Source organism: Tachyglossus aculeatus, chromosome 2, assembly GCF_015852505.1.
Source record: "Tachyglossus aculeatus isolate mTacAcu1 chromosome 2, mTacAcu1.pri, whole genome shotgun sequence".
NCBI classification, from domain to species: domain Eukaryota; kingdom Metazoa; phylum Chordata; class Mammalia; order Monotremata; family Tachyglossidae; genus Tachyglossus; species Tachyglossus aculeatus.
The window spans coordinates 79031559-79046003 of NC_052067.1; the positions used below are offsets into that span (position 1 = coordinate 79031559).

The 14445-nt window shown below is 52.0% G+C and overlaps 1 protein-coding gene across 3 annotated transcripts in view; it reads left to right on the plus strand.

The window, feature by feature from the left end:
- Positions 1 to 14103, plus strand: part of NHSL1 (NHS like 1) — a 187064-nt gene extending 172961 nt beyond the window's left edge. For all 3 annotated transcript variants that reach the window (XM_038760182.1, XM_038760189.1, XM_038760197.1), the window contains 3 exons: positions 832 to 4188; positions 4731 to 4863; positions 13369 to 14103. In XM_038760182.1, the coding sequence (XP_038616110.1) occupies positions 832 to 4188; positions 4731 to 4863; positions 13369 to 14056 (4178 nt within the window). In that variant the 3' untranslated portion in view covers positions 14057 to 14103. The remainder of the gene's footprint in view (positions 1 to 831; positions 4189 to 4730; positions 4864 to 13368) is intronic.
- Positions 14104 to 14445: the final 342 nt, after the last annotated feature.

A 14445-nucleotide genomic window follows, 5' to 3' on the forward strand; every position in this document is an offset into this window, starting at 1 on the left:
AATTCAGCCCTGCTTACCCTCCCTTTCCTCTCTACTTCCCTTCTCTGTATTTACCTAACAAACAGCTCCCAAGTTCTGTTGTGATTGTTCCAGCCAATAAATAATGACAATTTGAGGGGATCTGCATTGCATCTGAACTTCGATTTGACACAAGCTCATCTGTTCCTGTTGCTTATTCCCCACCAGAAGTTACATTTTTCTGTCTGTAACACAACAGATTGCGATAAAAATTTTGAATGTCACCAGCAGACGATTATGGCTCAAGATGGAGAATGAAATGTTTGAAACACAGATGGGTCTGTAAATCATATTTTCCCCCCTCTGGAGTTCCTTTATTTTGAATAAAATGATTATTGTTTCTTAACGCTTTATTTCAGGGCAGGTGCATAATTTCACTCTTCATGACTAAATTGGAAAGAATGGAGGCCTTAAGATTAGGGGGTGTATAACCCCTTTGGCTTGGTACACAGAGGGTGAACATCCCTTTTCATAAGATGCAGATTCTGGGATCCAAGTCATCAGGGCCCAATAGGCCTTGTCTCATGGAACTTTGCTCAGAACCCAGTTCTACTCCTGGAAGCTTTTGTTGTTGTTATTTTAATTGTTGTTTAGAAAATTAATAACCAGGATTTTTTTTCAGGAGCTGTCCAGAGATATTTTCCCAGTGTAAGTGCTATAGGGACATAAAAGCGAAATGGATGGGGAAAGTTGGTCATGTGAGAAGAAAAAACTGCTTAGCTGACCATGGGTAGAGGTGGGGGTGAGGGGTGGAATGGAAGTTTGGGATATACTCGTTGTCGGACAGTAATTCAACTTCTGCTTTGCCACCAGCTACTGGCACTGGCCAGAGCGACTTTCGTGGTCACTCTGTGTATGCCCCAGATCACTGCTCCACGCTAGGAAGGATGGACGGCTACTGCTGTACCCTGCAGCGCTCTGAAACCAGGGACTCCAGCTCCCAGACGGATGAGGTGAAAGTGGTGCCCCCATCCATGAGAAGAATCAGGGCCCAGAAAGGGCAGGGCATTGCAGCCCAGATGAGCCAGCTGTCTAACTCGTCCAGCAACATGTCGGTGCTGAGCGATTCTGCCGGCATCGTGGGCCCTTCCCGCCTAAACAGCGAGGTGGGGTTCCACAGCCTCCCACGACCCGGAGCCAGGGTGTCCCTGCAGCCTCTAGACCGGGCACCGATCAATTCCGACCCAGAGGAAGACCTGGCCGGCCTCCTGCCCTACCAGATGAGTAAAATGCAAGGGGCCGACAGCCCGGTACACGTGGGATGCGGTCCGTGGACCGGGGCCCTTCCGAGACCTCAATTCCAGGAACTGGGTCACTTTGAGAGCGAAAAAGGACCCAACCCAGCATGCGTGGTTTCCCCTCACGCGACATACTCCACGTGCGTCATACCGAATGCCACGCTGTCGTCCTCTTCGGAGGTCATAGTCATTCATACGACCCAGAGCACGGGGCAGCCAGACAGTAAGGTCTGCAGCGCCTCGTCTTCCGCTAAAACGAAGCCCCGCGACTATCCCGCAGCCGTCGGTGCGGTGAAAGACGATCACCAGTCTTCCAGTGGAAACTGGAGCGAGAGCAGCTCTACCCGCCACTCGCAGACCTCAGACACCCTCTGCGATCCCGCTGTCTGCCCCAGCGCCCCGGGAAATGGTGAGGCCGGACCCCAGAACCCGGCCTACGGCTGGAGGAACAACTTGAGTTTTCTTAACCACTCCCAGGATAGCGACGGCCGCAGTGAGTCCAGTGGCTCGGGGGACAGAGGGTACGGCGGTACAGAACATTGGGCATGTAAGTCTCCGGAGAAGGCATCTCCCCTCAGGCCCCCTTACGCCACCCCCGGCGGCTACTCCACTCCCGTAAGTAACAGGAGCAGCAGCAGTTTAGACAGGACGTCGGTCAGAGAAGACACCAACTCTTTGTATTCGGTGGACCACGACGGCTACTACACCTCCATGCACACCGACTCCGGACTCAAGTCTGGAAGCCGGTACGGGGGCAGTAATGGCTTTGGGCATCCCAGGCCCGGGGCGATCGATGTCTCCGATGGGAGAGCTCCAAAGAACCCTGGGGACCGCACAGACTGCTGCGACCGATCCCTCTCACGCAACATCTCCTTGAAGAAGGCCAAAAAGCCGCCTCTCCCCCCGTCCCGGACGGACTCCCTCCAAAGGGCCCCCAAGAAAAGCGCCCAGTCGAACGGGCAGGTGCTGAACGAGACGCTCATCGCCACCCTCCAGCAATCCCTACAGTTAAACCTCCAGTGCCAGGAAGCCAGCTCGCCCTCTCAGAGCCCCTGCAGCGACTACGAGGAGCCGTGGCTTCAGCGTTCCCGCAGCCAGAGTACAGTCAGCGCCAGCAGCAGCATGATGTCCGCCACGGCGCCCAACATGTATTCCCTGTGCCCCGTCACGCCCTCCCAGAGTGACACGAGCAGCGTCCGGTCGGAGTACACGGACCCCTGGGGCTACTACATCGACTACACTGGCGTGCCAGAAGACCCGGCAAAGACCGGGGGGCTGCCGTACCCACCCGGCGCGGCAGCCCCGCCTGGCGACGATCCTGCCGGCCGCCTCCACGATGGGCCTAGGGCTCCTCTGCCACCGGGGCCCGGCGGCGGGGCTGCCAAACCAAAGAACGCTTCTCCGGAGAAGTCTCACAGAGTCACTTCTCCCTCCAGCGGCTACTCCAGCCAGTCCAATACCCCCACCGCACTCACTCCGGTGCCTGTATTTTTAAAGTCCGCCTCCCCGGGAAATGGGAAGTCGAAGCTTAAACCGAAAGTGCCTGAAAGGAAGTCTTCTCTGATCTCGTCTGTGTCCGTCTCTTCGTCCTCGACGTCTCTGTCGTCCAACACGTCAGCCGAAGGGAGCATGAGCGTGAAGAGGTCGGACCCGTTCGTCGGCGCCCCGGCTCCTCCTCCTTCTCCCCCGAGGCCTCCGCGGGCTCCCGAGCAGGCCCCTCTCCCTCCTCCTCCTCCTCCCTCGCTGGGTGCCACGGGGCTACCGCCTCAGCCTCCCTCTCCGCTTTTCCCCCCACCGCCTCCAGAAGCCCTGACGCCTTTCAGTTCTGGGGATCAGGGATTCCCCCCGCCACCCCCAACCTTAAGTACAGCCCTGTCCGATTCACCGACTCCCTTCCCGTCCCCTCCTTCCCCGCCCGGGCCCTCTTCAGTCCCTCCGCCAGCCCCGCCGCTTGACCCCAAACTGATGAAGGATGCCCGGCCTTCTTTTAGAAAGCACGACCAGCCAGAGTCGGCCAATGGTACATTAAAACAGCCTTCCCGGAAGGAGGAAAGTCCCAGACCACCAATGCCCTTAATAACCACTCAAGTCCTGCAGACGGTGCATTTGAGGCCTGTGAAAAAAACCCCGGGGCCAGAAGTTGCACAGTCGGTTGGGCCCCCAGCTGAAACTAAATCTCAGGGAAAAATAACTCCAGGTGTGCCACATTATCCTTTAAAACCATCCCTTCCTCCGAGCGCCCCAAATAGCAGCGAGGAGGAGATCAAAACCCAGGTTGCCAGTGTGAACAGCACCCCTCCGACTCCCGCTAAGAGCTCACGTTGGGGTCAGCGAGATAACGCAGCTCAGCCCATTGGCCCTCAAAGCCTCGAAGCTGCCGTTCCTCCGACTCGGCCTTCCGAAGCGACCGTTGCGGGAACAGACGTGGAGGAAGTGGCTCCGGGGCCGGCCGAGAGGGCTCACCCCGGCCTCAGCCCCGCACGGCTCCAGGAGCGACTGGGCTCTCCAAAGGAGACACGTGGCCCTCCCTCCGGCAGGAAGCCGCCCCCGATCTCAAAGAAACCCAAACTGTTCCTCGTGGTGCCACCCCCGCACATAGATTTCGCGGATGAGCAGAAAGCCCAAACACCCAGTCCAACGAGAAGAAGGACTGGAGCTACGGGCCGCGAAGAGGTGCGAGACTGTTTGGAAGTGGGACCCGGCGCCGATGAGACGGACTGTGGCAGGGCGGCTCCCGAGGGAGGAGCCGATTCCATCGTCCGTGAGGCAACGGAAGCCAATGCCTCGATGGTACAGCCTGCTGCATCACCAGCTCGAGAAGCTCCCAGACAGGAGGAGGAGACCACTGCCACGGGAAAAGGCGTCCATTCGGAGAGCGGTAGGGGTCCCGGTGCCCACGGGGGCCTCCCCCCTTCGCAGGAGGATGGAAGGGGTAAGTCTCGCTTTCCTCTTTCATTCTCCAGTCCTTTCAAGGGCGGCCAAAGCCCCCCAGAGCCTCCGGGGTCTTACGCCTTAAGAGTGGGCTCAGAGGCGATTGATAGCCCCAGATCAGCAACGTTCGGGGTTTGGATCTCCTATTCTCTCATAGGGCGATGGGCAAACTAAAGTCGAAAGCAAAGCAGAAGCGAGGAAGTTTTCAGAAGGATTTGATGATGTTTATGTAGAGCCATGTCGAATAGTGTACAGTCGAAAGAACGGCAGTCGATCTCCGTAGAATTTACAGGAAGGCTTAAGAAAGGCTTTTTGCTCTCCGGGAAAAACGAACATGGGAATTCCTGTCGGGCAGCTCCCTTGACGTTTTCCCCCCTCTTCCCTCTTTCTTTCCGTTCTCATTGAAAATCAAACCGCGGACCGCTGGGTACTCCCTGTGGCGTTTGCATTTTGTCGAGCGGCAGTGAGGATGCTGTCGGTGTTTCGCCTGCTGAGTGAAACTCAAGCAATTTCCTTGGTGTGTTCTCACTTGCTCCTCCGCAGCCGGGGTGTTTGAGGTGGATTCCGCTAGCCCTGCCTCCCAGCCAGCTGCCAACGGTAAGGAAGAAGACAGTGATGAGGTGATGACTCCAAGTAGACCAAGAACTACAGAAGACCTATTTGCAGCGATTCACAGGTACTGGAAAGGCATTTCCTTTTGTCTAGTTCAGCTGCCCTCCTTTCCCCTTCAAAACAAACCCCCTTTACTGGTAAGGATCCCGCGAAACCCACAGAACCCAAGGGCCCGTCTTTCCTAGTCATTTTATTTCACAATCTGTTCTCGGGAAGGAGGACTGAAAATTTATTTCACCTGCTTTTGCTTGTCTGCACATTGTCCACCTGGAAACTTTTTTTTTAAAAGGTCATGTCTTCTGTACATGGTGCTGTTTTATTTACCTGCCTGATTAACTTCACTCTTGCTTTCTGTGTATCTCTATTTTCATTCCCCTTTCTCCTTTACTCTCCTTCGCCGGTTGTATGGTGCAGTTTGGGACAGAGGCTCACCGCTAATGCTTCCTGGCAAGCATGGCTTAATCTGGCAAGTAACTCAGTCTGTCCGTCATGTGACAAAATACGTGACAAGAGTTGGATTATAGAAAATCATAATCTAGTCCTGAGAGAGATGTGTGCCACATTGGGGATTTCAAAAGCCCGGTACGGATTGAGGGCGTAGTTCCCTACCCGTCGATGTTAGCTTTTTGTTTTGCTTCACTGGAAAATTGATTTCGCAGTAAAGTTTTAATTGTTTGAGCTTTTCAACAAAGAGCAGGAAAAAGCCTCAAAGCAGGAGGTAGTTGATAAATTTAAAATCATTTCAATTTTTGAAGTATGCTAGTGGTTCCATCTAGTGGCAATGGACATTCAAAAGATGAGTCCCTCTGTGGATTCCCCTTGGCAGTTTGTGTAGCCACTAAAATGAATGTCCCTGGGTATGAAGTTTTAAGGGTACTGACATTTTTTTTTCTCTTCCCCCTGTCTTGGTATGTTGCAATATGTTAGAGATCTCTGTTGAATGGCATTTATGTCACCGGGTAACAAACTTCTGGGACCTTTGAATTATTTAACTTCTGAGACAAAACCATAGGAAAAAAATCCGTGTACCGTTGTGTGAAGTAGCATTGTCAGCTGCCCAGCTACTTGTAAAAATGCATCTCCAAAGGCCCCAGAATGCGTTGAACTGCTCAGTCCCGACCACATCCAAGTTTTCCAGTGCAACACAAACACATCCCATTTTGGACTACTCCAAAAGAAAAATATACATCTTTGAAAGAGTAATTAATTCTCAGTAGTGAAATCACCAACGTGCAGAAAAAATCTACTCTCTGTCTCTTTGTAAGTTCTGGGGGAAAAAAAAAAGCCCCTCGGGTTTTCTTGTGGTTTCTATTTAGCTTTAGTTGTGGATTCCTAGCACTAAGAACCTAGGAAACTTTAGATTGTGCCCATTCAGCATCTTCATCCAATGCCCTTGTGCCTTATTGAAAGAAAATCAATCAATCAATCAATCTTATTTATTGAGCGCTTACTGTGTGCAGAGCACTGTACTAAACTCTTGGGAAGTACAAGTTGGCAACATATAGAGACAGTCCCTACCCAACAGTGGGCTCACAGTCTAGAAGGGGGAGACAGAGAACAAAACCAAACATATTAACAAAATGAAATAAATAGAATAGATATGTACAAGTAAAATAAATAGAGTAATAAATATGTACAAACATATATACATATATACAGGTGCTGTGGGGAAGGGAAGGAGGTAAAGTGGGGAGGATGGAGAGGGGAACGAAGGGGAGAGGAAGGAGGGGGCTCAGTCTGGGAAGGCCTCCTGGAGTCGGTGAGCTCTCAGTAGGGCCTTGAAGGGAAGAAGAGAGCTAGCTTGGCGGATGGGCAGAGGGAGGGCATTCCAGGCCAGGGGGATGGCGTGGGCCGGGGGTCGACGGCGGGACAGGCGAGAACGAGGCACAGTGAGGAGGTTAGCGGCAGAGGAGCGGAGGGTGCGGGCTGGGCTGGAGAAGGAGAGAAGGGAGGTGAGGTAGGAGGGGGCGAGGTAATGGACAGCCTTGAAGCCCAGGGTGAGGAGTTTCTGCCTGATGCGCAGATTGATTGGTAGCCACTGGAGATTTTTGAGGAGGGGAGTAACATGCCCAGAGCGTTTCTGGACAAAGACAGTGAAGAATGGATTGAAGTGGGGAGGGACAGGAGGATGGGAGATCAGAGAGGAGGCTGGTGCAGTAGTCCAGACGGGATAGGATGAGAGATTGAACGAGCAGGGTAGCGGTTTGGATGGAGAGGAAAGGGCGGATCTTGGCAATGTTGCGGAGCTGAGACCGGCTGGTTTTGGTGACGGCTTGGATGTGAGGGGTGAATGAGAGAGCGGAGTTGAGGATGACACCAAGTTTGCCGGCTTGTGAGACGGGAAGGATGGTAGTGCCATCAACAGTGATGGGAAAGTCAGGGAGAGGGCAGGATTTGGGAGGGAAGACAAGGAGTTCAGTCTTGGACATGTCGAGTTTTAGGTGGCGGGCAGATATCCAGATGGAGATGTCCTGAAGGCAGGAGGAGATGCCTGCCTGGAGGGAGGGGGAGAAAAGTGCATCCCTTGAGCTGAGCACCCATATTCTTTGAGTTTCAGTGGTACAGTAGTTGAAAACCACACCGTGCTGTGGGTATCTTGTGTGGCATTTCCTGGGATGGTCATATAAGCCAACGCATTTGATTCTTATCTTTTTGGACTAGGGCTGCTTGCTCGCCAAGTGCTTGGACACGGAAACCCAACCACTGATTCATGGGATGACCGTCATCTCATCTCTGTCATAGGTTGAACGAACCATGTGCTTTCCTTAAGAATATCGTGCACACTTCCCACCCCTAATTAAGTTCTCCTACAGCACGGAGATTACATTCTTAACCCCGCACAGGTTAAAGAATTCCAGCATTGTGATATACGGTGTCCAATGCCAAACATGTGCTGAACCACTTCTCCCATCATCGCACCACCTTCTCTCCAGATTGTTGGTTGCGTGTTCCCTAATTCTCCAGCAGTGTTCTATCCAAAACGTGTGGCGAAAATCCATGTTGTGGAAGAACTGATGGTGTGTTTGCTGATGGCATTCGTCCTTTAGTGGCATCCAATCTCACTGATTCTTCTTCCCTGCGAATAATGCTTGGGTAATGGAGAATGAGAAATGAGCCTTCCGTATTGCCAATTGCCAATTTGTACTTCCCAAGCGCTTAGTACAGTGCTCTGCACATAGTAAGCGCTCAATAAATACGATTGATGATATTGAAAGAGATTTAACACCACAAAGTATGAACAAACTGAAAAGGAGCCTTGGATGTAACCAGCCGTGTAAAACCAAGTCTGTTTCCCACCCCCCTCTGATGATTTTTGTACCCTAGGCAATAAAAATCCAACGCGGGTGTGGGATCACAGCACTTTTGTTCTTATATTCTATGTAACCTACGATCAAAGCTTAAAAATAAAGATTCTTCAGGCACACCAATTGCAAATAGAGCTTTCGTCCTGCAAGTCAACCGACTTTAGAGTTTAGAACAGATGGAATCTTGCAGCACCAGCCGAGGTGTGAATGTCTCAGATTAATCGAGACAATTAATTCCAAAGCCTGGCATTAACTACTTAAATGCTTACCCTAGTCAAACCACCTCATCAGAAAAGCAATATTTTCTTTTTAGTTGTGTGTGATATACATTTGTGAGGCTTAGATGCCAAAGAAGAAAGCTTTTTAGAAACTGGAAACAGAATGAGACATCGTTATTTTGAGATTACCAGCCGTATCTGCCAAATTTGTTTCCGCGCTCAAACCCAAGTTAGTGGAAAAGGGCAAGGAAGATGACATGATTGAGCTGGTATTTAATTATAGCATCACTTTTAGGACCTTGTGAAATAGGAGTAGAAAACCCCATTCACATTTGCAGTGATGTGAGCTGAGCCCCATCAAGCAAATCGAAAACTGGCTGGAAGATTGTAATCAAAGGGTAATGAGATGCATTCCTGCCGTTATAGAAATGCTACACTGGAGAAATACCCTCTTGGAATAAATTGTATAGAAGGTGTTCTTGGGAGGGATAAAATAGAAAACGAAGCAGCACCATTCTAAGTGCTTGGCACATAGTAAGCGCTTAACAAATACCATTATTATTATTATTATGAAGCTGCTCCAGCAAAAATAACCACCTAAATTGAGAAATTTAGCTAGATTGTAAGCTTCATGAGGGCAGTGATTGTTCATTTAGTCTTTCGTTCAATCATATTTATTGAGCACTCATTCAATCTTTCATTCAGTCGCATTTATTGAGCGCTTACTATATGAAGTGCACTGTACTAAGCGCTTGGGAGAGCACAATATAACATTAAACAGACACATTATCTGCCCACAGCGAGCTTACAGTCTAGAGGGGAGACATACATTAATATAAATAAATAAATAAATTACAGATATTCATTCAGTCATGTTTATTAAGCTCTTACTGTGTGCAGAGCACTGTATTATTTATCCATTCATTCATTCAATTGTATTTATTGAGCGCTTACTGTGTGCAGAACACTGTACTAAGCGCTTGGGAAGTACCAGTTGGCGACATATAGGGACGGTCCCTACCCAACAGTGGGCTCACAGTCCAGAAGGGGGAGACAGACAACAAAGCAAAACATATTAACAAAATAATATAAATGGAATAGTAAATATGTACAAGTAAAATAAATAGAGTAATAAATATGTACAAACATATATACAGGTGGTGTGGGGAGGGGAAGGAGGTATGGCGGGAGGGATGAGGAGGGGGAGAGGAAGGAGGGGGCTCAGTCTGGGAAGGCCTCCTGGAGTCGGTGAGCTCTCAGTAGGGCTTTGAAGGGAGGAAGAGAGCTAGCTTGGCGGATGTGCTGAGGGAGGGCATTCCAGGCCAGCGGGAGGACGTGGGCCAGGGATCGACGGCGGGACAGGCGAGAACGAGGCACGGTGAGGAGGTTAGCGGCAGAGGAGCGGAGGGTGCGGGCTGGGCTGGAGAAGGAGAGGAGGGAGGTGAGGTAGGAGGGGGCGAGGTGATGGGCAGCCTTGAAGCTGAGGGTGAGGAGTTTTTGCCTGATGCGTAGGTTGATTGGTAGCCACTGGAGATTTTTGAGGAGGGGAGTAATATGCCCAGAGCGCTTCTGGACAAAGATAATCCGGGCAGCAGCATGAAGTATAGATTGAAGTGGGGAGAGACAGGAGGTTGGGAAATCAGAGAGGAGGCTGATGCAGTAATCCAGTCGGGATAGGATGAGGGACTGAACGAGCACGGTAGCGGTTTGGATGGAGAGGAAAGGGCGGATCTTGGCGATGTTGCGGAGGTGAGACTGGCAGGTTTTGGTGATGGATTGGATGTGAGGGGTGAACGAGAGAGCAGAGTCGAGGATGACACCAAGGTTGCGGAATTGTGAGACGGGAAGGATGGTAGTGCCGTCAACAGTGATGGGAAAGTCAGGGACAGGGCAGGGTTTGGGAAGGAAGATAAGGAGGTCAGTCTTGGACATACTGAGTTTTAGGTGGCGGGCAGACATCCAGATGGAGATGTCTTGAAGGCAGGAGGAGACCCGAGCCTGAAGGGAGGGAGAGAGAGCAGGGGCAGAGATGTAGATTTGGGTGTCATCAGCATAGAGATGATAGTTGAAGCCGTGGGAGCGAATGAGTTCACCAAGGGAGTGAGTGTAGATGGAGAACAGAAGGGGACCAAGAACTGACCCTTGAGGAACCCCTACAGTAAGGGGATGGGAGGGGGAGGAGGAGCCCGCAAAAGAGAATGAGAATGAACAGCTGGAGAGATAAGAGGAGAACCAGGAGAGGACAGAGTCTGTGAAGCCAAGATTGGATAGCGTGTTGAGGAGAAGGGAGTGGTCCACAGTGAGAGGTCAAGGAGGATTAGGATAGAGTAGGAGCCATTGGATTTGGCAAGCAGGAGGTCATTGGTGACCTTTGAGAGGGCAGTTTCCATGGACTGTAGGGGACGGAAGCCAGATTGGAGGGGGTCGAGGAGAGAGTTGGCATTGAGGAATTCGAGGAAGCGCGTGTGGACGACTTGTTCAAGGATTTTGGAAAGGAATGGTAGGAGGGAGATAGGGCGATAACTAGAAGGGGAGGTGGGGTCAAGAGAGGGTTTTTTTAGGATGGGGGAGACGTGGGCGTGTTTGAAGGCAGAGGGGAAGGAATCAGTGGAGAGTGAGCGGTTGAAGATGGCAGTTAAGGAGGGGAGAAGGGATGGAGCGAGAGATTTCATGAGATGAGAGGGAATGGGGTCAGAAGCACAGGTGGCCGGAGTAGCACTTGAGAGGAGGGAGGAGAGTTCCTCTGAGGATACTGCTGGGAAGGATGGGAGAGTAACAGAGAGTGTTGAGAGCCGGGGGGTTGGAGAAGGGGGAGATAGTCTAGTACTATGCATACAGTAAATGTTCAATAAATATCACTGATGGATTGATTGATAGCCTCAAATGAAGAGTGGCATTGTAGGGTGGGAAGTAGTGTTTGGTTGTTGTGGGCAGAGAATAGGCCCTACTGAGAGCTCACCTCCTCCAGAAGGCCTTCCCAAACTGAGCCCTTTCCTTCCTCTCCCCCTCGTCCCCCCCCTCAACCCCCCATCTTACCTCCTTCCCTTCCCCACAGCACCTGTATATATGTATATATGTTTGTCCATATTTGTTACTCTATTTATTTTACTTGTACATATCTATTCTATTTATTTTATTTTGTTAGTATGTTTGGTTTTGTTCTCTGTCTCCCCCTTTTAGACTGTGAGCCCACTGTTGGGTAGGGACTGTCTCTATATGTTGTCAACTTGTACTTCCCAAGCACTTAGTACAGTGCTCTGCACACAGTAAGCGCTCAATAAATACGATTGATGATGATGATGATGTTTATTGTTTTGTACTCTCCCAAGCCCTTAGTACATTTCTCTGCACACGGTAAATGCTTAATAAGTACAACTGAATGAATGAATGGATAGACAGCATTCTGTCAGGTGAAGAAAATGGTTTGAGAGGAGCAGGAGCCATTCCACACCCTGCCCACTACAGTCTGTTCCTAATCAATACCCAAAAAGTACCTTACTCAGCCAGCTGGATTTACCAGCTGGTCTGCTTAAAAGACACCCAGTGAAATGCCATCAAAAAGATACTATTAACTGTTTTCTCTAACAGCTCTCCCAGGGGTGTTCCTCCAAACCTTTGGCGCTGATGTCAGGAGCAGAATTTGGACTGGACAGATCATAGCTCTGACCCAATAATAGCACTGCTTATGTTCTTTAGGTAGAGGGCACATTGATAGCAATAAACTGGAAACCATGATTTCTGTAGACAAAGGAGCACTTAAAAAGAGATTGGCAATGGGAAATAACCCATTGATGATGATGATAATTATAGTATTTGTTAAGCACTCACTATGTGCAAAGCACTGTTCCGAGTGCTGGGGTAGATTCAAGGTAATCAGGTTGGACAGTCCCTGTCCCACATGGGGTTCAAAGCCTTCATCCCCATTTTACAGATGAGGAAACTGAGGCACAGGAAAGTTCAGTGACTTGCCCAAGGTCACACAGCAGACAGGTGGTGGAGCCGGGATTAGAACCCACATCCTTTGACTCCCAAGTCCGTGCTCTTGCCACTAGGCCATGCTGCTTCCAAGAGTCGATTTCTCTGAACACTCCTCCGCCACCTCCCCGAAATGCTCCGTTTTCCCCTCCCTCCTCCACCCCCTTGAAATCAATCAATCGTATTTATTGAGCGCTTACTGTGTGCAGAGCACTGTACTAAGCGCTTGAGAAGTACAAGCTGGCAACGTATAGAGACAGTCCCTACCCAACAGTGGGCTCACAGTCTAAAAGGGGGAGAAAGTCGGTTAGGTTCTGACTGCGGGTGCGGTCTGGGCTGGGTCCCTCTCGGGGCTTCAAGGTGGGATTTCCGGGCTTGTTCTGGAGCAGATTTCGACCTTTGGTCTGTCCCAGCCTTCTGGGTGCTTTTCCAGCTGGAGAAAGCCAAAGGCTCCTCCAACCCAGACTTGCCCTGACTGTCCCGGTCCCAAACTGACGTCGAGTGGTGGGATGATGGGGGTAGGAAGGGCCGGGGGATGGGTTGCCACTGGCCTCTCTTCTCCTGTAAGGTCCAACCCTAAAAAAATCAACTTAATAAATCGGGAGAAAGGCGGCAGGGAGGAAGCAATATTTGGAAACCGATACCGCCTGAACAACCCGCAGTCCCGTGGCAAATAGATGGTCATAAAGAAGCAGCATGGCCTAGTGGATAGAAGACGGGCCGGAGGCAGAAGGACCTGGATTCTAACCCTAGCTCTGCCAGTTGTCTGCTGTGTGACATTGGGCAAGTTGCTTCGTTTCTCTGCGTCTTGGTTCCCTCATCTGTAAAATGGGGATTTAACTGCGAGACGTGAACTCGCGGTTAAATCCCCATTTTTCAGATGAGGGAACCGTGTCCAACCTGATTAGCTTGTATCTACCGCAGTGCTAAATACAGCACCTGGCACACAGTAAGGGCTTAACAAATACCGTAAAGATTTAAAGAAAAGCTAGTGCGACTGTGGATGGAATTTTCTAGTCTAGTGGAACTGACTTTTGTGTCGTTTTTTTCCTGTTGGTTCCCGCGTTTTAGATCCAAAAGGAAAGTCCTTGGCCGTAAAGACTCAGATGAGGACCACTCCCGGAACCATTCCCCCTCGCCGCCGGTGACCCCAACGGGCGCGGCCCCCGCCCTCGCCTCCCTAAAGCAGGCGGGCTCCATTCAGCGAAGCCTCCGCAAGAGCAGCACCAGCAGCGACAACTTCAAAGCCTTACTGCTGAAGAAGGGCAGCCGCTCGGACACCGGCTCCCGCATGTCTGCGGCCGAGATGCTGAAGACCACGGACCCGCGGTCCCAGAGGGCCAAGGCGGAGCCCCCGCCGGACAGCCCCGACAGCCGGTCCCCGGGCGGGAACCGCAGGACCCAGGAGGAGTGGGCCAAGACCGAAGGCCTGATGCCCCGGAGCCTGTCCTTCTCTGGGGCCCGCTACGGCCGGAGCCGGACCCCTCCCTCGGCCGCCAGCAGCCGGTACAGCCTGCGGAACCGGATCCAGAGCAGCCCCATGACCGTCATCTCGGAGGGAGACGGAGAGGGGGCGGAGGGCGCGGATGGCCGAGGCCGCCGGACTCCGGGGGCCGGCAGGGAGGAGCCGCTCGGCCGGCGCCCCGGCGGGGAGACCCAGCCGGACGGCGGAGCGGGCGCCACGGAGGCCACTGCGTCCGCCAGGACCGGTCAGAGTGCCACGGGCGAGGCCGGGGGCCCGTCACCGGAGGAGAGCTAGGGGCGAAGCTTCAGGGATCTCTTGGTGGTGGTCTTCCAGACGTCGCCTGCCCGGGGGTGGGAGGGAGGGGATTGGGGGACGGGTTCGAGAGCGGGCCAGCCGGCCCGAGATCGGAACAGTTCACGTGGCTGAGCGCGTGGGCGCCGAGTTTGTGCCGCGTGCGCCAGACCCTTGCACGCGAGGGACGCGGAGGACCCGTGGGGCACGGGAGCGCCGTGGCTTCAAGCAAGTAGAAGCTTAGCGTCCTTCGTGGGGGATGTTGGGGACCTGCAGGGGGGCGATGGGAGGGGAGGGTGTGTGTTTTTGCAGACTCTTCAATAGCAAGGGAGCGGCGGAAGAGAAGCAAAACACATGCCCCGATGGAGGGCCGGAAGCTTCGTGGAACCAGG